The sequence below is a fragment of the Nerophis ophidion genome, linkage group LG08 (assembly GCF_033978795.1).
Source record: "Nerophis ophidion isolate RoL-2023_Sa linkage group LG08, RoL_Noph_v1.0, whole genome shotgun sequence".
In the NCBI taxonomy this organism is placed as follows: domain Eukaryota; kingdom Metazoa; phylum Chordata; class Actinopteri; order Syngnathiformes; family Syngnathidae; genus Nerophis; species Nerophis ophidion.
Genome location: NC_084618.1, coordinates 3,844,875 through 3,864,752, shown reverse-complemented (window position 1 = coordinate 3,864,752; position 19,878 = coordinate 3,844,875). Strand labels below are relative to the sequence as shown.

Sequence of the window (19,878 nt, the reverse complement as noted above, 5' to 3'; positions counted from 1 at the left end):
GACCGCAGGATTAGGTCTCTGCTTTTTGCAGATGATGTGGTCCTGATGGCTTCATCTGACCGGGATCTTCAGCTCTCACTGGATCGGTTCGCAGCCGAGTGTGAAGCGACCGGAATGAGAATCAGCACCTCCAAGTCCAAGTCCATGGTTCTCGCCCGGAAAAGGGTGGAGTGCCATCTCCGGGTTGGGGAGGAGACCCTGCCCCAAGTGGAGGAGTTCAAGAACCTCGGAGTCTTGTTCACGAGTGAGGGAAGAGTGGATGGTGAGATCGACAGGTGTGGCGTATTCAGTAATGCGGACGTTGTATCGATCCGTTGTGGTGAAGACGGAGCTGAGCCGGAAGGCAAAGCTCTAAATTTACCGGTCGATCTACGTTCCCATCCTCACCTATGGTCATGAGCTTTGGGTCATGACCGAAAGGACAAGATTACGGGTACAAAATGAGTTTCCTCCGCCGTGTGGTGGGTCTCTCCCTTAGAGATAGGGTGAGAAGCTCTGCCATCCGGGTGGAACTCAAAGTAAAGCCGCTGCTCCTCCACAAGGAGAGGAGCCACTGGGGGTCCAATGTTGTTTTTTTTTACAGAAAATAGAAGGATTATGTCTCATGTTAGCTTTGCGTTTGGCGTTTGGGTTTTTCATACGCCTCACTTTTCCTACGATTTTTTTTGTATTAATAGAGCCAAACATTACACGTAACAAATAAGCCAGTCTGTTAGGGCTGGACCCCAGGGTGCAGAGGCACAGGCGACGTGCAGGAAGTGTTCTTAAATCATACTCGCATAAAGAAAAGCCACATGTCTGGACAAAAATAAAGGCCGGCGTAGTGGTTTGTTAAAGAAGGTGAGAAACACTATCAACGCTGTTTTTGATGAATAAATGACGTATCATAATTATTCTCTATAGTCAACGCTGGAAAAGGGTGGAGTGCCATCTCCGGGTTGGGGAGGAGACCCTGCCCCAAGTGGAGGAGTTCAAGTACCTAGGAGTCTTGTTCACGAGTGAGGGAAGAGTGGATCGTGAGATCGACAGGCGGATCGGTGCGGCGTCTTCAGTAATGCGGACGTTGTATCGATCCGTTGTGGTGAAGAAGGAGCTGAGCCGGAAGGCAAAGCTCTCAATTTACCGGTCGATCTACGTTCCCATCCTCACCTATGGTCATGAGCTTTGGGTCATGACCGAAAGGATAAGATTACGGGTACAAAATGAGTTTCCTCCACCGTGTGGCGGGTCTCTCCCTTAGAGATAGGGTGAGAAGCTCTGCCATCCGGGAGGAACTCAAAGTAAAGCCGCTGCTTCTCCACATGGAGAGGAGCCAGATGAGGTGGTTCGTGCATCTGGTCAGGATGCCACCCGAACGCCTCCCTAGGGAGGTGTTTAGGGCACGTCCGACCGGTAGGGGGCCACCGGAAAGACCCAGGACACGTTGGGAAGACTATGTCTCCCGGCTGGCCTGGGAACGCCTCGGGATCCCCCGGGAAGAGCTGGACCAAGTGGCTGGGGAGAGGGAAGTCTGGGCTTCCCTGCTTAGGCTGTTGCACCCGTGACCCGACCTCGGATAAGCGGAAGAAGATTGATGGATGGAGAATAATGTTGTTCATTCTTTTTTATTGTACTAGCTCGTCCACTCAGTTCTGTTAATTGTTCTATTTGTAAGTCTTTAGCGTCATTCTCGACGCGTAGAGTTTGCACTTCCTCCACCAGCTGCATTATTGTCTGTTGGTATTGCTTGATAGCTGATACTTCTGTTGTCAAAAATTCAGTATCTCCTCACCTTCATCAGGAGAGAGCACCTTCATTGGCCTCATGTTGATTTTGGCTGCTGTCCGGTCCGGGTGGATGTGGTCTGACGCCGCTGCTGGCCGCTAGCCGGGCCTTGTCGTCCCGCTGCTGTCCCGCTGCCGCGAGGTGTCGAGGTGGTGGTGTCGTCGCTGCCAGCTGCCAGCCGGGCCTCTCCCCTGCTGTCCTGCTGGCGTCACCCGGAGATGAGAGGATGCACGGGAACAGCGGGCCTCTTCGGTAGCTCCTGGTGGTCGTCAAGGCCGGGTCCTCGTCCGCTTACAGGCGCCAACGCCGGAGACTCCCCCGCTTTCCGTGTCTCCTTCCCCCGTGTGTGCTGCAGGGCGACACGTTAGCAGCACCGGCTAACTAGCGTCGCTCCGGCTGTCGGCTAGCCGCCAGCATTAGCCGTTCCGGTCCAAGCAGTCTGCTACACCGCCGGATAACACGCCGTCACTCCAAACTCAAAGTACTTTGGCTTAGTCCACCATGGTGATATCTAGCCCATACTTGCCAACCTTGAGACCTCCGAATTCGGGAGAGAGGTGGGGAAAGGGGGTTGAGGTGGGCGGGGTTTGGTGGTAGCGGGGGTGTATATTGTAGCATCCCGGAATAGTTAGTGCTGCAAGGGCTTCTGGGTATTTGTTCCGTTGTGTTTATGTTGTGTTACGGTGCAGATGTTCTCCCGAAATGTGTTTGTCATTCTCTTTTGGTGTGGCGCATTTTTGTAACAGTGTTAAAAGTTTTTTACACGGCCACCCTCAGTGTGACCTGGATGGCTGTTGACCAAGTATGACTTCCATTTACTCAAGTGTGTGTTGAAACCGCATACCGTATTTCCTTGAATACCCGCGGGGCGCTAATTAATTTAGAACCTCTTCTCACCCCTGCGCTTACCAATACCATGAATTGATTAACGTGGACCCTGACTTAAACAAGTTGAAAAACTTATCCGGGTGTAACCATTTAGTGGTCAATTGTACGGAATATTTACTGAACTGTGCAATCTACTAATAAAAGTATCAATCAATCAATCAATGCAGTAAAAAATTGAGTGTGATATAAAAAAAAAAATTCTAAATAAAAAAAATTCTGCGGCCGCGGCCCAGTGGTTGGTTACCACTGCTTTACAACATGTCATCGCGCCCACCCTTACACCATGCTATCTGCGTTCCGGTCGGACGCATGCATATCGCTGCTTCTCATACGAGATTGCAATGCATACTTGGTCAACAGCCATACCTTTTATACTGATGGTTGTGATATAAACAACTTTAACACCCTTACTAATATGCGCCACACTCTGTGAACCCATACCAAACACATTTCTGGAGAACATTGGCTCTGTAACACATTATAAACGCAACATGAGAATTACCCAGAATTCCAATGCATCCATGACTCTTGGCTATATTATACACGCGCCCCCAACCTTGCCACTTTAACCGGCGCACGGAGAGAGGGAGGGGTTTGGTGCTAGCGGGGTGTATAATATAGCCAAGAGTCATGGATGCATTGGAATTCTGGGTAATTCTTATGTTGCGTTTACAATGTGTCACAGAGCCAATGTTCTCCAGAAATGTGTTTGGTGTGGGTTCACAGAGTGTGGCGCATATTAGTAAGGGTGTTAAAGACAAGTTGTTTTATATCACAACCATCAGTGTGATCTGTATGGCTGTGGAACAAGACCCCTGGTTTACATAGTAAAAGCCAAAAATTATCCTCCACAATTTTGGAAATGACGACAGGGGAGCGAGTTTGACCCGGCAGTAATTCAAGGCAGGCGCATATTACATGCCCGGCGGCTATTCAAGGAAATACGGTATATTAAGTGGCTGGGTTGGCACGCTGTTCGCACGGAGGAAAAGCGGACGTGACGACAGGTTGTAGAGGACGCTAAAGGCAGTGCCTTTAAGGCACGCCCCAAATATGGCTGTGAGGGTGGAAATCGGGACAAATTGAGATTGAGATACGGAAGTAGGGTTGGCAAGTATGCTCTGTTTTGAAGTGTCAAGATTGGTTTCTTGACCTAAAATGTTCTCAGCTGTCAGGCGCAAACGTCATGTGTTAGATTTGTCGTACTGTTATTTACAAAAAAACTCATCAGCGCTAAGAATGGTAGCTAAGCTTCTCTTTACCGCTGTTGCGACATTGGTTGTGCAATAGAAACTTTTGTTTTTTGAACGGCTTGGTGGAGACGTGGCTGTGAATTAAAGTGTCAAGTGAGGGTTGGCGCGGGTCACTTGTTTCTGGGCTGGGCTGCCATGTAAAGAGCCACCAGGCAGCAAAGAACCCCCCCGACGGTCAGCGCCATGTTGGTGCGGTACAGCAGCTTTTCAGGAACGCCACGCTTCATGTGAACGGGGCGGCCATCTGGCGTCTGCAGGGGCTGGGGGCGGCGGGCGCAGGACGTTGAAAAGGAAACCGTCAATAATGCATTACATGTGCGACTCGTGTGGGATTTTTTTTTTACCTGGAATATCCTCTGCAAGCCGGGCACCTTGTTGGCCCCCAAGTACTCCACCATGGCCCCGCGCTCTGACACCACTTTAGTGGGTGTGGAAAAGACCATGAAAGGGGATTCTGTTGGTACACTTGGCCTCAGACCCTGTGGAAAAAACCACGAGAAAATGTCAAACCAAGGAGAGAAAAGAAAAAAAAAAGGTAAGTTAAAATACCCTTTAGGGGTTTTTTAACCTTGTACTAGGGCTGGGCAATATATCGCGGGTTTGTTTCTGTGCGATATAGAAAATAACTATATTGTAGAGCAGGGGCGCTCACACTTTTTCTGCAGGTGAGCTACTTTTCAATTGACCAAGTCGAGGAGATCTGCCTCATTCCTATTTATAATTTATATTTATTTATTTATGAAAGAGACATTTTTGTTAACAAGTTAATGGTGTTTAATGATAATACAAGCATGTGTAACACACATAGATGTCTTTATTTCATGAAGACAAGAATATAAGTTGGTGTATTACCTGATTCTGATGACTTGCATTGATTGGAATCAGACAGTAATGATGATAACGTCCACATTTTCAAATGGAGGAAAAAAAAAGTCCTCCTTTCTGTCCAATACCACATGAAAGTGGTTGGATTTGGCATCTCATTTGTCCAACTTGCATACTCCTTTTTAAACACTTTGTTATGAGAGTAGCATATGTGTGTGGCCCTTTAATGTCTGGCAGCAGGTGAGTGACGTCAGTGAGTGTGCGGGTGGGCAAGCAAGTGAGAAAGCGGTCGCTGAGGGCGGGGGAGAAATACATTGGCATCAAACTCCGTAGCTTGCTAGCTTTCTGAGACTCTTATTTTGTTAGCACAGGCAGGATGAAACAGGTCTTTTATGGTGAAGACAGGAAGTGTGCAGTCGCTCTTTAGAGTTTTGACAGTAGGTACGGAGTCTCTAGAAATAAAATGTGTTTCTCTGCGTCCGCCCTGTTAGTGATTTTTTTCTTAAATATGAGCTCGCAGCAGCCAGCGTCATCTCACAAGATCCTCGGGTGCCGAGAATGTCAAACAACTGACCAAAGTGAAGTCTTGGTATGATTGATGATTGCTCATTTTTATGTAGATTTTTTAATGCCTGGCTTGAGATCGACTGACACACCCTCCGAGATCGACCAGTCGATCGCGATCGACGTAATGGGCACCCCGGTTGTAGAGCAAGGCGATATATCGATGTACACGATATATCGCGGGTTTGTCTCTGTGCGATATGGAAAATGACTACATCGTGATATTCAAGTATACATTCTCACACAGTTGCTATTAGCTGCGGGCATTAGACTACATGCGTTTTCCACTCTCTTGTCTCTCCTTCTCAGAGACGTAAACCAAGCGCACCTTTTTACATACGTCACGTGTGCACCGTGACGTTAGCTGTGATGCCAACGGTGAGGTGTGGGTGGTAATACGAGAGACGGTGCAAATCTGGTAACAAATGGAGAAAAAATTAATTCCCAAGACAAACAGCAAGGGATCCATCGTCTGGCGGTTGGTTTGGCTTCAAATGGGAATATGTTCAACATTTATGCGGCAAAAGCGTTGCTACAAAAAGTAGCGGCACTGCTAATGTAACAACATTTGAAAAGTCACCCGCTAGAGCAGGGGTGCCCACACTTTTTCTGCAGGCGAGCTACTTTTCAAATTACCAACTCGAGGGGATCTACCTCATTTATATATATCATTTATATTTATTTATTTATGAAAGAGACATTTTTGTAAACAAGTTAAATGTTTTTAATGATAATACAAGCATGTGTAACACATATAGATGTCTTTCTTTCACAAAGACAAGAATATAAGTCGGTGTATTACCTGATTCTGATGACTTGCATTGATTGGAATCAGACAGTAATGATGATAACGCCCACATTTTCAAATGGAGGAGAAAAAAAGTTGTCCTTTCTGTACAATACCACATGAAAGTGGTTGGTTTTTGGCATCTAATTCATCCAGCTTCCATACACTTTACAAGAAAAACATTGGCGGCAAATTCCGTAGCTTGCTTGATTGACATTCACGGCACCCGAGGGTCTTGTGAGATGACGCTGGCTGCTGCCAGTTCATTATTATGAAAAAATGACAGAGAGGAAGGCGAGAAACACTTTTTATTTCAACAGACTTTCGCGCCGTCAAAACTCTCAAGGCCAACTGCACATTTCCTATCTTCACAATAAAAGCCCTGCTTCATGCTGCCTGCGCTAACAAAATAAGAGTCTCGGAAAGCTGGCGTGCACAAGTGATGTGCACGCCAGCTTTCTGAGGGAACGCTTGTGCACGCCAGTTTTCCGAGACTCTGTATTTAGTTAGCGCAGGCAGCATGAAGCAGGGCTTTTATTGTGAAGATAGGAAATGTGCAGTCGGCCTTTAGAGTTTTGACAGAAGGTACGGCGCGGGAGTCTGTTGAAATAAAAAGTGTTTCTCGCCTTCCTCTCGGTCATATTTTCATAATAATGATCTTGCAGCAGCCAGCGTCATCTCACAAGACCCTCCGGTACCGTGAATGTCATTTAAGTGACGTCTTGGTGAAGATTGATGATCACTCATTTTTAGGTCTATTTCTTTTAAAAGCCTGGCTGGAGATCGACTGACACACCCCCCGCGGTCGACTGGTAGCTCGCGATCGACGTAATGGGCACCCCTGCGCTAGAGAAAGAGGTGTACTTGAAACTCTGCATGTCAACATCTCCGTTCGGTGCCACGCCAACAAAATGCCAAAGCAACTATTTCCAGATCAACACCGTATGAAAAAAAACAGGAGATAACATACGCAGGAACCTATTATGCAGCTCATTTTTATTTGACAGTTATTGAAATATCTTGTGTGACGTCATGCACAAAAGTGCACTTTATTTGTTTTTAACTATTGTAGTACACTTTAATTTAGTGTTGTTTTGATATGTCATCTCAGTGACATCATGCACAAAAGTGCACTAATAGCTTGTTTTAAAATGTCTCTGACAATCTTGCACTTTCTGATTTGAAATGACATGAATGTTTGTGCCACTGTTTAATAAATACAGTTTTGGTAAATTCACCGCATGAAAGTTTAAAATGAGCATATATTAATGCAGTATGAAAAATAATGTTTTAATGTAGACGCATGGAATCATCATAATGATGTGATTATAAGCATCAAGTGTTCATTCAAGGCTAAGGCAAAATATCGAGATATATATCGTGTATAGTGACATGGCCTAAAAATATCGAGGTATTAAAAAAAGGCCATATCGCCCAGCCCTATGTAAAAGGTAAAAAAATGTACATGAATGACTTAATTTTATTGTTTTTTCAAATATTTTTTTTTTAATGTATTGTTGTACCTATTATTTTACTTGTTTATTTGTTACTGATTTATATCCAGTTCTTTCAAATATTTTTTTTAAGTTTTAGTCGTTTAAATTCATGATTAATTGTGCCATTTAATACTGATTTCAATATCAATCGTGATTATTATTTAGCAGCCCATGCTTATAACACACTTAGAGCAATGCAGTCAAAACAACATGACTTGAGACCGTTATCGACCGTCAATGACATGCTTGTCACCTCTGGGGCGAGCGTATGCCGCGTTTCAAAAATAATTTTCTAAGTCACGTGACGTGCCAGCAAAGGTGATAATTACAGCGCAGGGGTGGAAGAGCGAAGGTGCTAAGATGTGACACATTCATGGCTGTGGTGTGTGCGGCAGGAGCGACCACAGGCCCGGAAAGACCCCCCCCTCCACCCAAGATACCTACGACTCAACTGATTCTAGAAGCCTGCTTTAAATACAGCAAATTTGCTACGAATGTGTGTATATTCCTTGTTGTTAGGTTCCTGCCATTTCTTAACAGATTCGAACATAAAAGGGTCAACTGCGCAGCTCATTCAGGATAGTTAACATTTTTAGTGAACCAAAATAATCCACCTCAGCTCACTGTGGAAAGTTAAAGTAGCCATGATTGTCACACACACACACTAAGGGTGGCAAAATTATTCTCTGCATTTGACCCATCAGCCTTGATCACTCCCTGGGAGGTGAAGGGAGCAGTGAGCAGCAGCGGTGGCCGCACCCGGGGGTCATTTATGGTGATTTATCCCCCAATTCTAACCCTTGATTCTGAGTGCCAAGCAGGGATGTAATGGATCCTATTTTTATAGTCTTTGGTTTGCTATAATATGTTAAAAAGTTAAAGTACCAATGATTGTCTCACACATACTAGATGTGGCGAAATTATTCTCTGCATTTGACCCATCACCCTTGATCACCACCTGGGAGGTGAGGGGAGCAGTGAGCAGCAGCGGTGCCACGCCCGGGAATCATTTTTGGTGATTTAACTCCCAATTCCAACCCTTAAAGGGGAACGTTATCACAATTTCAGAAGGGTTAAAACCAATAAAAGTCAGTTCCCAGTGGCTTATTTTATTTTTCGAAAAATTTAAAAAATTTTTTACCCATCATGGAAAATTCCGAAAAAAGGCTTTAAAGTGCCTGATTTTCGCTATCTGTAAATTCACCGTCCATTTTTCTGTGACGTCATCCAGTGATGCCAATACGGATAGCACAGCAAAATATAGCGACATTAGCTCGGATTCAGACTCGGATTTCAGCGGCCTAAGCGATTCAACAGATTACGCATGTATTGAAACGGATGGTTGGAGTATGGAGGCACATAGCGAAAACGAAATTGAATCAATCAATCAATGTTTACTTATACAACCATAAATCACTAGTGTCTCAAAGGGCTGCACAAACCACTACGACATCCTCGGTAGGCCCACATAAGGGCAAGGATAATTCACACCCAGTGGGACGTCGGTGACAATGATGACTATGAGAACCTTTGAGAGGACGAAAGCAATGGATGTCGAGCGGGTCTAACATGATACTGTGAAAGTTCAATCCATAATGGATCCAACACAGCCGTGAGAGTCCAGTCCAAAGCGAATCCGACACAGCAGCGAGAGTCCCGAAAACGAAATTGAAGAAGAAACTGAAGCTATTGAGCGAATAGCTATTGAAGCTATTCGGCGATCGCCTCCTAACCAACGATTGAGTGTCGCAGGATATCCATACATCTCTGTGCCAAGTCTGTCTTAGCATCGTCGGTAAAATGTGCAGACCAAACGAGGGACTTTCGCATCTTTTGACACTGGAGCAACTTAAATCCGTCGATTGGTATGTGTGTGTTTGGCATTAAATGTGGGTGGAGGGAAAGGCCGGATGCAAATATAGCTACAAATGTACATACAGCTAGCCTAAATAGCATGTTAGCATCGATTAGCATGCCGTGCTAATCGATGCACACTCCACGTCAATCAACTTGAATCCGTCCCTAGACGTGTTGTTACACCCTCCGACAACACACCGACGAGGGATGATGTCTCCAAGGTACGGAAAACAGTCGAAAAAACGGAAACTAACAGAGCTGATTTGACTTGGTGCTTGTAATGTGTTTGAGAAAATGGCGGATTGACTACCTAAATTCTCCCATTTAGAGTTCGAAAATCGGTTAAAAAAATATATGGTCTTTTTTCTGCAACATCAAGGTATTTATTAACGCTTACATACGTCTGCTGATAATGTTCCCCTTTAATGCTGAGTGCCAAACTGGGAGGTAATGGGTCCCATTTTTATAGTCTTTGGTATGACTCGGCCGGGATTTTAACTAACAACCTACCGATCTCAGGACGGACACTCTAACCCATGGGTGTCAAACTCTGGGCCGCGGGCCAAATTTGGCCTGCCGTACAATTTCATTTGGCCCTTGAGGCAATATCTAATTAACATTAGAGCTGGCCAGCCGGTACTATAAAGGCACTGCCTTTAGCGTTGTCTACAATATGTTGTCACATGCGCTTTTACTCCATACAAACAGCGTGCCGGCCAAGTCGCATGATATATGCGACTTGTACACACATTTAAGTGAATGCCACGCATACTTGGTCAACAGCCATACAGGTCAGACTGAGGATGGCTGTATAAACAACTTTAACACTGCTACAAATATGCGCCACACTGTGAACCCACACCATACAAGAATGACTAACACATTTCAGGAGAACATCCGCACCGTAACACAACAGAACAAATACCCAGAATCCATTGCAGCACTGACTACCACCAAAACCCGCCCCACACCACCAACCCCACCCATGTAATTATTTTATTTTAAGATTTATTAGCCTGTGGAAAAATGTAATGATATTTACCTCAGAAGGCTGCAAATAGAAAAGAGGCATTATGTTTTATTTGAATTGTATTTATTTGTCACTTTTTTTTTTTCCGTTTGTTTTTTGAATGTGGATTTTGCACCATTAAGTTGTATAATTATGCTTGTTCCATATTCATTGTTCAAGCAAATCAGTGTAGCAAACTGAGCAATAATTAATTTATTCATGCACTTTCTCTTGTTACTTCAAGGCTTGAATGTTTGATTCATTCATTATTGTTATTTTATTTTCAAATGTATTATTAGCCTGTGGACAAAGTTTATTTTGGTATTTACATCAGAAGGCTGCAAACAGAAAATAGGCACTCAATTTGTATTTAAATTTAATTTGATATGCCATTGATTTTTTTTTATTATCATTATTATTATTTGAAACTGGATTTTGCATGTCACTATAAAGTTATATAAGCCTTGCTTGTTCAATATTCAATGCAAAACTTGTTTGGGTCCCTATTAAAAGGTTAATTTGTTCAACGCTTGGCGCGCGGCTTTGTTCAGTTTTTAATTTTGGCCCACTCTGTATTTGAGTTTGACACCCCTGTTCTAACCACTAGGCCACTGTCGTCCTGGATTCTTCACTTATTATTGGCATAATCGGGTCCCCTTTAAATGATTTCATAATACGAGGTTTTGTACTACTGCGATCACATCATCAACCAGTATTTCAAAAACATTTCGAAGCGTTTGAATAAATTTGCACCGCCACAAATAGATTTGGTGCTACACGTTGATCCAAATGTCCAAACATTGATTATTTACGTAAATAAAGTAATACAGACGGTTTTAAATGTGGCAATGATGCTAATGTTCTCTGAATGTTAGTTCTAGGTTTGGTTCTAATTAACCGTTAGAGAACCATTACGTAAAAGTATTTTAAAATGGTGTTAGCTGGGTTAGCATGGACACACACGGAGGATAGCTAGATAAAGCTAAGGTGGATTGAATGCGATAAACAGTAATGAAACACAAAGAGATTACCGTAAATTATAGATTATAAAACCCATTACCTCCCTGCTGTTTTGTTGGTATTTTCCTGTTGCAGTTTCATGTCTTCCTTGAGCGCTATTCCCCACACCTGCTTTGTTTCCGCAATCCAGACTATTTAAATTGTGCGGACGCTTTCCTTCTTTGTGGGGACATTGTTGATTGTCATGTCAAGCACGGATGTACTTTGTGGACGCTGCAAGTCTTTGCTGTCGTCCAGCAATTTTGTGTTTTGTTTACTTTGCAGCCAGTTCACTTTGTTTCGTTTTGCATAGCCATGCCTTAGCTTCAATGCCTTTTTCTGTGGTATAGCTCGGATGGTAGAGTGGCAACTAGAGGGTTCCAGATTTGATCCCCGCTTCCGCCATCGTAGTCCCTGCCGTTGTGTCCTTGGGCAAGACCCTTTACCCACCTGCTCCCAGTGCCACCCACACTGGTTCAAATGTAACTTATGTAAAAGCGCTTTGAGTCACTAGAGAAATGCGCTATATAAATATACCTCACTTCACTTCTTAGCGGCACTCACATTTTGTTTATTTTTGGTTTGAGCAATAGATACCTTAGTACCTGCAAGCTGCCTCCCACTGTCGTCTGCATATTGTGATCACGACACGTTTCCAACATCTACAAAGCAATTAGCTACCTGCTGCCACCTACTGATATGGAAGAGTATTACACGGTTACTCTGTCGTGCTCTAGACAGCACCGACACTCAACAACAGCACATTATTGTATTGATTGTATTGTACCATATGTCCCGGCAAGAAATCTGCGTTCAAAGGACTCCGGCTTATTAGTGATTCCCAAAGCCCAAAAAAAGTCTGCGGGCTATAGAGCGTTTTCATTTCGGGCTCCAGTACTCTGGAATGCCCTCCCGGTAACAGTTGGAGATGCCACCTCAGTAGAAGCATTTAAGTCTCACCTTAAAACTCATTTGTATACTCTAGCCTTTAAATAGACTCCCTTTTTAGACCAGTTGATCTGCCGTTTCTTTTCTTTTTCTCCTCTGTCCCACTCTCCCTTGTGGAGGGGGTCCGGTCCGATCCGGTGGCCATGTACTGCTCGCCTGTGTATCGGCTGGGGACATCTCTGCGCTGCTGATCCGCCTCCGCTTGGGATGGTTTCCTGCTGGCTCCGCTGTGAACGGGACTCTCGCTGCTGTGTTGGATCCGCTTTGGACTGGACTCTTGCGACTGTGTTGGATCCATTATGGATTGAACTTTCACAGTATCATGTTAGACCCGCTCGACATCCATTGCTTTCCTCCTCTCCAAGGTTTTCATAGTCATCATTGTCACCGACGTCCCACTGGGTGTGAGTTTTCCTTGCCCTTATGTGGGCCTACCGAGGATATCGTAGTGGTTTGTGCAGCCCTTTGAGACACTAGTGATTTAGGGCTATATAAGTAAACATTGATTGATTGATTGATTATTTACAGATTATAATCACTTGTGTGCAAAAACTACATTTTTAACCCAGTTAGGTGAAATGACATGATCTCAGACAACGACACACCAGACTGTGTTTCAAGGCACACTAGTGTGCCACGGCACAGTGGTTGAAAAACACTGCACTCGGCCACTGAGCAGCAAGAGCTTTGAAATTCAGGTTGCAGAATCACACAAAAGACAATTTAATTGAGATCATCACCTGAAAAGGTTAAATGTTTTGTTACAATTTAAAAATTGAGGGGGGAAAAACAAAAAGAACCGTTCAAAATGTCGTTTGGTTGAATTAAATGTTACATAATATGAACTAGGGCTGGGCAATATATATCGATAAACTTGATACATCGCGGGTTTGTCTCTGTATGACATAGAAAATGACTATATTGTGATATTTGAGTATATGTTCTCACGCAGTTGCTTTTAGCTGCGGGCATTACACTACATGCATTTCCCACTATTTGTTGTGTCTCACAGACACGTAAACCAAGCGCACCTTCTTACACACGTCACATACGTATACGCCCTCACGAGGTAGAGAGGTGCCAGCATGGGTAACGTAAGCTGTGATGCTAGCGGAGCCGTGCGAGTGGTAATACAAGAGAAAGAAGGTGCAAATCTGGTAGCAAATGAAGGAAGAATTAATTCCCAAGAAAAACAGCAGGGGGAGCATGGTCTGGCGGTGGTTTGGCCTCAAGTGGGAATATGTCAACAGACAACCGTAATTTGTCAAGTGTGGGGCAAAAGCATTGCTACAAAAAGTAGAATTACTGCTAATGTGTAGCATCATTTGAAAAGTCACCCGCTAGAGAATGAAGAGTGCTTACTCCGCATGTCAACATCTCCATTCGGTGCCACACCATCAAAATGCCGTATGAAAAAAATAGTCAACAACAGAAGAAGATAACGTCCGCAGTAACCTACTACATAGCGGAGGACGAACACTATTTGATTTCCTATTGTGCAGCTCATTTTTATTTGACGGTTATTGAAATATCTTGTGTGACATCATGCACAAAAGTGCACTTTACTTGTTTTAAACTATTGTAGTGGCGTTCTGTACAAAAAGTGCACTTTAAATTAGTGTTGTTTTGATATGTCATCTTAGTGACAGGCTTCACGGTGGAAGAGGGGTTAGTGCATCTGCCTCACAATACGAAGGTCCTGCAGTCCTGGGTTCAAATCAATCAACCAATCAATCAATGTTTATTTATATAGCCCCAAATCACAAATGTCTCAAAGGACTGCACAAATCATTACGACTACAACATCCTCGGAAGAACCCACAAAAGGGCAAGGAAAACTCACACCCAGTGGGCAGGGAGAATTCACATCCAGTGGGACGCCAGTGACAATGCTGACTATGAGAAACCTTGGAGAGGACCTCAGATGTGGGCAACCCCCCCCCCCCTCTAGGCTCGGGATCTTTCTGTGTGGAGTTTGCATGTTCTCCCCGTGAATGCGTGGGTTCCCTCCGGGTACTCCGGCTTCCTCCCACTTCCAAAGACATGCACCTGGGGATAGTTTGATTGGCAACACTAAATTGGCCCTAGTGTGTGAATGTGAGTGTGAATGTTGTCCGTCTATCTGTGTTGGCCCTGCGATGAGGTGGCGACTTGTCCAGGGTGTACCCCGCCTTCCGCCCGATTGTAGCTGAGATAGGCGCCAGCGCCCCCCGCGACTCCGAAAGGGAATAAGCGGTAGTAAATGGATGGATGGATTTTAGTGACATCAGTGTTAATTTTGTTGACGAAAAATTTTCGTCATAGTTATCGTCAACGACCTTTTTTTCTGACTAAAACGAGACGATAACTAAATAAAAAATAATTTACGTGGACTAAGACGATGACGAGGTATATTGACATATTCGTCAACGAATAAAAAGGAGACGAAAATGTCTGCCAGAGACGAGATCCAATCGGAACTCATCTCGTTAGGAAGAGGCGGGAGGAGTTGGGAAGAGAACCAATCAGAGCGACGTGGTAAGGAAGGTTTGAAACATAGTTTGCGTGTGAGACTGAATGCGCTGCAGAAGACAACATGTCAACAACGCCGGGGAGGAAGAGGAGAGAGGACATATGGGGAAATTTTATATTTGACGTCAAAGATAACAAGACGCAGTTTAAGAAATGCAGCTCGAGGATTACGAGGAAAAACACAACAAACTTGAAGCGACATTTACAGTCGAATCACCCCGAAATCCACACACAGGTAAGCATGTCCCACAACATACAACTCAATCGACGTTATCTCGTTTATTACACGGCTTACTCGTGAAATACTCATTTTGAGACATGATTTTCATCAAAATACGACTTTTATCGGTGATTTTTCCGCTGTTTTGCTTTGACTTACAGAAATTGAAGGGAAAGTTTACATATTACCCTTTAGTCGACTAAATCTACTGTAGTTTTCGTCGACTATAATCTTATGATATTTCGTCAACTAAAACAATTTAAATAACTAAATTAGGACTAAAACTAAATTACATTTTAGTCAAAAGACTATGACTAAAACTAAATCAAATTTTGCTGTCAAAATTAACACTGAGTGACATCATGCACAAAAGTGCACTCATAGCGTGTTTTAAAATGTCTCTGACAATCCTGCACTTTCTGTTTTAAAATGACATAAATGTTTGTGCCACTGCCTAATAACTGTTTGATAAATACAGTTTTGGTCAATTGACTTAGTTGGGATTTCCCTCTCTGCATGAAAGTTTGAAATGAACATATATTAAATGCAGTTTGAAGAAGAATGTTTTATCCATCCATCCATCTTCTTCCGCTTATCCGAGGTTGGGTCGCGGGGGCAGCAGCCTAAGCAGGGAAGCCCAGACTTCCCTCTCCCCAGCCACTTCGTCCAGCTCTTCCCGGGGGATCCCGAGGCGTTCCCAGGCCAGCCGGGAGACATAGTCTTCCCAACGTGTCCTGGGTCTTCCCCGTGGCCTCCTACCGGTTGGACGTGCCCTAAACACCTCCCTAGGGAGGCGTTCGGGTGGCATCCTGACCAGATGCCCGAACCACCTCATCTGGCTCCTCTCGATGTGAAGGAGCAGCGGCTTTACTTTGAGTTCCTCCCGGATGGCAGAGCTTCTCGCCCTATCTCTAAGGGAGAGACCCACCACACGGCGGAGGAAACTCATTTGGGCCGCTTGTACCCGTGATCTTATCCTTTCGGTCATGACCCAAAGCTCATGACCATAGGTGAGGATGGGAACGTAGATCGACCGGTAAATGGAGAGCTTTGCCTTCCGGCTCAGCTCCTTCTTCACCACAACGGATTCAAGAATGTTTTAATGTAGACATATTAAAACATTCTTCTTGATACTGCATTAACTGCATTAGGTATGGTGTTCTTGGGATGCAACTCAGTATTCTTCGTCCTCCAAACACAACGAGTTGAGTTTATATCAAAAAGTTCTATTTTGGTTTCATCTGACCACATGACATTCTCCCAATCCTCTGCTGTATCATCCATGTATCCATTTTGGTATAAACTCAACTCGTCGTGTTTGGAGGAAGAAGAATACTGAGTTGCATCCCAAGAACACCACGCCTACTGTGAAGCATGGGGGTGGAAACATCATGCTTTGGGGCTGTTTTTCTGCTAAGGGGACAGGACGATTGATCCGTGTTAAGGAAAGAATGAATGGGGCCATGTATCGTGAGATTTTGAGCCAAAACCTCCTTCCATCAGTGAGAGCTTTGAATGGTTGACCAAATACTTATTTTCCACCATAATTTACAAATAAATTCTTTAAAATTCCTACAATGTGAATTCCTGGATTTTTTTTTCCACATTCTGTCTCTCACAGTTGAAGTGTACCTATGATGAACATTACAGACCTCTGTCATCATTTTAAGTGGGAGAACTTGCACAATCGCTGGCTGACTAAATACTTTTTTGCCCCACTGTAGATAGATAGATAGATAGATAGATAGATGGATAGATGGATAGATAGTACTTTATTGATTTCTTCAGGAGAGTTCCTTTATTTAGCAATTAAAGCCCTCAAAGATAAATAATGCAGGACACCATTGATTTTAATTATTTAATACTTTAGAGTAATCACAGTGAAAAGTTAAATAAAATCCTACTAAATATATTGAGATCCGAAAGGTTCCCCACTCATAAAGTGATGCATTTTTATTATTCTTTTTTTACTTTTAACACTTAAATTTCAAGATCAACTTCCGATATATCTGTCGATTTTAAGTTTGAACTATTATTTTGTTTGTTTTATGCTCTTTTGTCAAAGCTTTGTTTTTATATGGCAACCACACAACATTTGCAATATTTTTTCCACATAAAACATTTTAAAGTGATAATTTTTAAGTAATAATTCATTATAACATGGATTTTTTTTGTCCTTTTTTTTTTGAGCAATGGAAAAAAAAGAAAATAAAGACAAAAGGAAAAAAAAACTGCCTGCATGGCAGCTTTGTGTCAACATTGCCACTTTTTCTCATCAGATTTCACCTCATTACACTTTTTTAAATGTTTTTTTTTTTAAATTTTTGCAATACTATCATTTTTGCAGAATGTTGTGGCTTTGCGGTAAATGATTAGCTGCGGGCCGCAAATCGCCCCCGGGCTGCACTTTGGACACCCCTGCACTACTGTATATATCGGTATCGGTAATTAAGAGTTGGACCATATCGGAATATCGGCAAAAAAGCCATTATCTGAGTTGCATCCCAAGAACACCCTACCTACTGTGAAGCATGGGGGTGGAAACATCATGCTTTGGGGCTGTTTTTCTGCTAACGATTGATCCGTGTTAAGGAAAGAATGAATGGGGCCATGTATCGTGAGATTTTGAGCCAAAACCTCCTTCCATCAGTGAGAGCTTTGAATGATTATTTTCCACCATAATTTACAAATAAATTATTTAAAATTCCTACAATGTGAATTCCTGGATTTTTTTTTCACATTCTGTCTCTCACAGTTGAAGTGTACCTATGATGAAAATTACAGACCTCTGTCATCATTTTAAGTGGGAGAACTTGCACAATAAGTGGCTGACTAAATACTTTTTGGCCCCACTGTAAAGAATCAGACTGAGTGGTCGGCAGTAGTGGGTTTCAATAGGCTTTTAAGGTTGTTGGGACATTTCGCCTAACAACGTCAATATAGCACACAAAATATTAATAAATACATGTATATATTTAATGAATATATGTATATATTAATAAATATATGTATATATATTTTTTAATAGTTTATGCAAGCAGCATTAGAACTAAGCAGGGTCGTGAAGGTCAGCCGTTTACCGTGACCGCCTTTAAAAAAAACACGGTGCCGTTTTCGAACTTACCTTCGGGGTGGAGGCCGTCATCGCAGAAGAACGCACTAGTTTCTGTGTGAAACTGCTGCTGAACTTGTGGGACATTTTGGGCTCACTTTGTTTCGGCCGAAGGGTGAGCGGACACACGGCGCGCAACCAAAAACCATCCTCTTCCGGGTGAAAAGTGACGTCACAGTCAGCTGACACTGCCCTGCCTTTTCATTGGTGGGCCAAGAGAGCCCAATCAGTGTCGTAAAAGCAAGCCCAAAAAATGATGTTTTTACGACAAGGGTGACGTCAGCAACCTTTTTGAAAGCAAGAGCTACTTCTTGGGTACTGATTCATGCCAAGGGCTACCAGTTTGATACACACTTCAATAAATTGCCAGAAATAGCCAATTTGTTCAATTTACCTTTAATAAATATATCTATATATATTAAAAAAATGGGTATTTCTGTCGGTCATTCCGTCGTACATTTTTTTTCCTTTTACGGAAGGTTTTTTTGTAGAGAATAAATGATGAAAAAAACACTTAATTGAACATTTTAAAAGAGGAGAAAAGAGGAAAAAAAGAAAATTTAATTTTGACACATAGTTTATCTTCAATTTCGACTCTTTAAAATTAAAAATTCAACCGAAAAAAAGAAGAGAAAAACTAGCTAATACGAATCTTTTTGAAAAAATAAAAAAAATAATTTATGGAACATCAGTAGTCATTTTTCCTGGTTAAGATTAATTTTAGAATTTGGATGACATGTTTTAAATAGGTTAAAATCCAATCTGCACTTTGTTAGAATATATAACAAATTGGAACAAGCTATATTTCTAATAAAGACAAATCATTATTTCTTCTAGATTTTCCAGAACAAAAATTTTTAAAGAAATTCAAAAGACTTTGAAATAAGATTTAAATTGGATTCTACAAATTTTCTAGATTTGCCAGAATATTTTTGGGGAATTTTAATCATAAAAAGTTTAAAGAAATATTTCACAAATATTCTTTGTCGAAAAAACAGAAGCTAAAATGAAGAATGAATGAAAAAAATACATTTACTTGAACATTGATTCAAATTGTCAGGTAAGAAGAGGAAGGAATTTAAAAGGTAAAAAGGTATATGTGTTTGAAAATTCTAAAATCATTTTTAAGGTTGTATTTTTTTCTCTAAAATTGTCTTTCTGAAAGTTATAAGAAGCAAAGTAAAAAAAAAAAAAAAGAATTTATTCAAACAAGTGAAGATTAAGTCTTTAAAATATTTTCTTGGATTTTCAAATTCTATTTGAGTTTTGTCTCTCAGAATTAAAAATGTCGAGCAAAGCGAGACCAGCTTGCTAGTAAAAAGATCAAATTAAAAAAATAGTGGCAGCTCACTGGTAAGTGCTGCTATTTGAGCTATTTTTAGAACAGGCCAGCGGGCGACTCATCTGGTCCTTACGGGCCACCTGGTGTTGGTGACCCCTGGTTTATAAATAGCTGTGAAAACGATGTTCCAAATTTTAGTCATTTATAGAAATTGAGTGAGCCTATGGCTTTGCACTTTGTTTATATATATATATATATATATATATATATATATATATATATATATATATATATATATATATTCGGGCTGCGAATCTTTGGGTGTCCCACGATTCGATTCTTGGGGTCGCGATTTGATTATAA

General features: G+C 42.4%; 1 protein-coding gene across 1 annotated transcript; it reads right to left on the bottom strand.

The window, feature by feature from the left end:
• Positions 1-1,588: 1,588 nt before the first annotated feature.
• On the bottom strand, positions 1,589-18,399 carry LOC133557211 (cytochrome c oxidase subunit 7A-related protein, mitochondrial). Its single transcript, XM_061907503.1, has 3 exons — positions 18,246-18,399; positions 4,250-4,384; positions 1,589-4,165 (listed from the first exon to the last, which is right to left on the bottom strand). Exons 1-3 carry the CDS (start codon positions 18,318-18,320, stop codon positions 4,016-4,018), a joined length of 360 nt encoding a protein of 119 aa, XP_061763487.1. The 5' UTR covers positions 18,321-18,399; the 3' UTR covers positions 1,589-4,015.
• Positions 18,400-19,878: the final 1,479 nt, after the last annotated feature.

Excerpts from the sequence above, each read along its gene's own strand:
- LOC133557211 (XM_061907503.1), bottom strand. The coding sequence starts at position 18,320 with ATGTCCCACAAGTTCAGCAGCAGTTTCACACAGAAACTAGTGCGTTCT. Across the intron at positions 4,385-18,245 it reads TGACGGCCTCCACCCCGAAG|GGTCTGAGGCCAAGTGTACC; the intron begins GTAAGTTCGAAA and ends TTTTTTCCACAG. Across the intron at positions 4,166-4,249 it reads GCTTGCAGAGGATATTCCAG|CCCCTGCAGACGCCAGATGG; the intron begins GTAAAAAAAAAA and ends CGCCGCCCCCAG.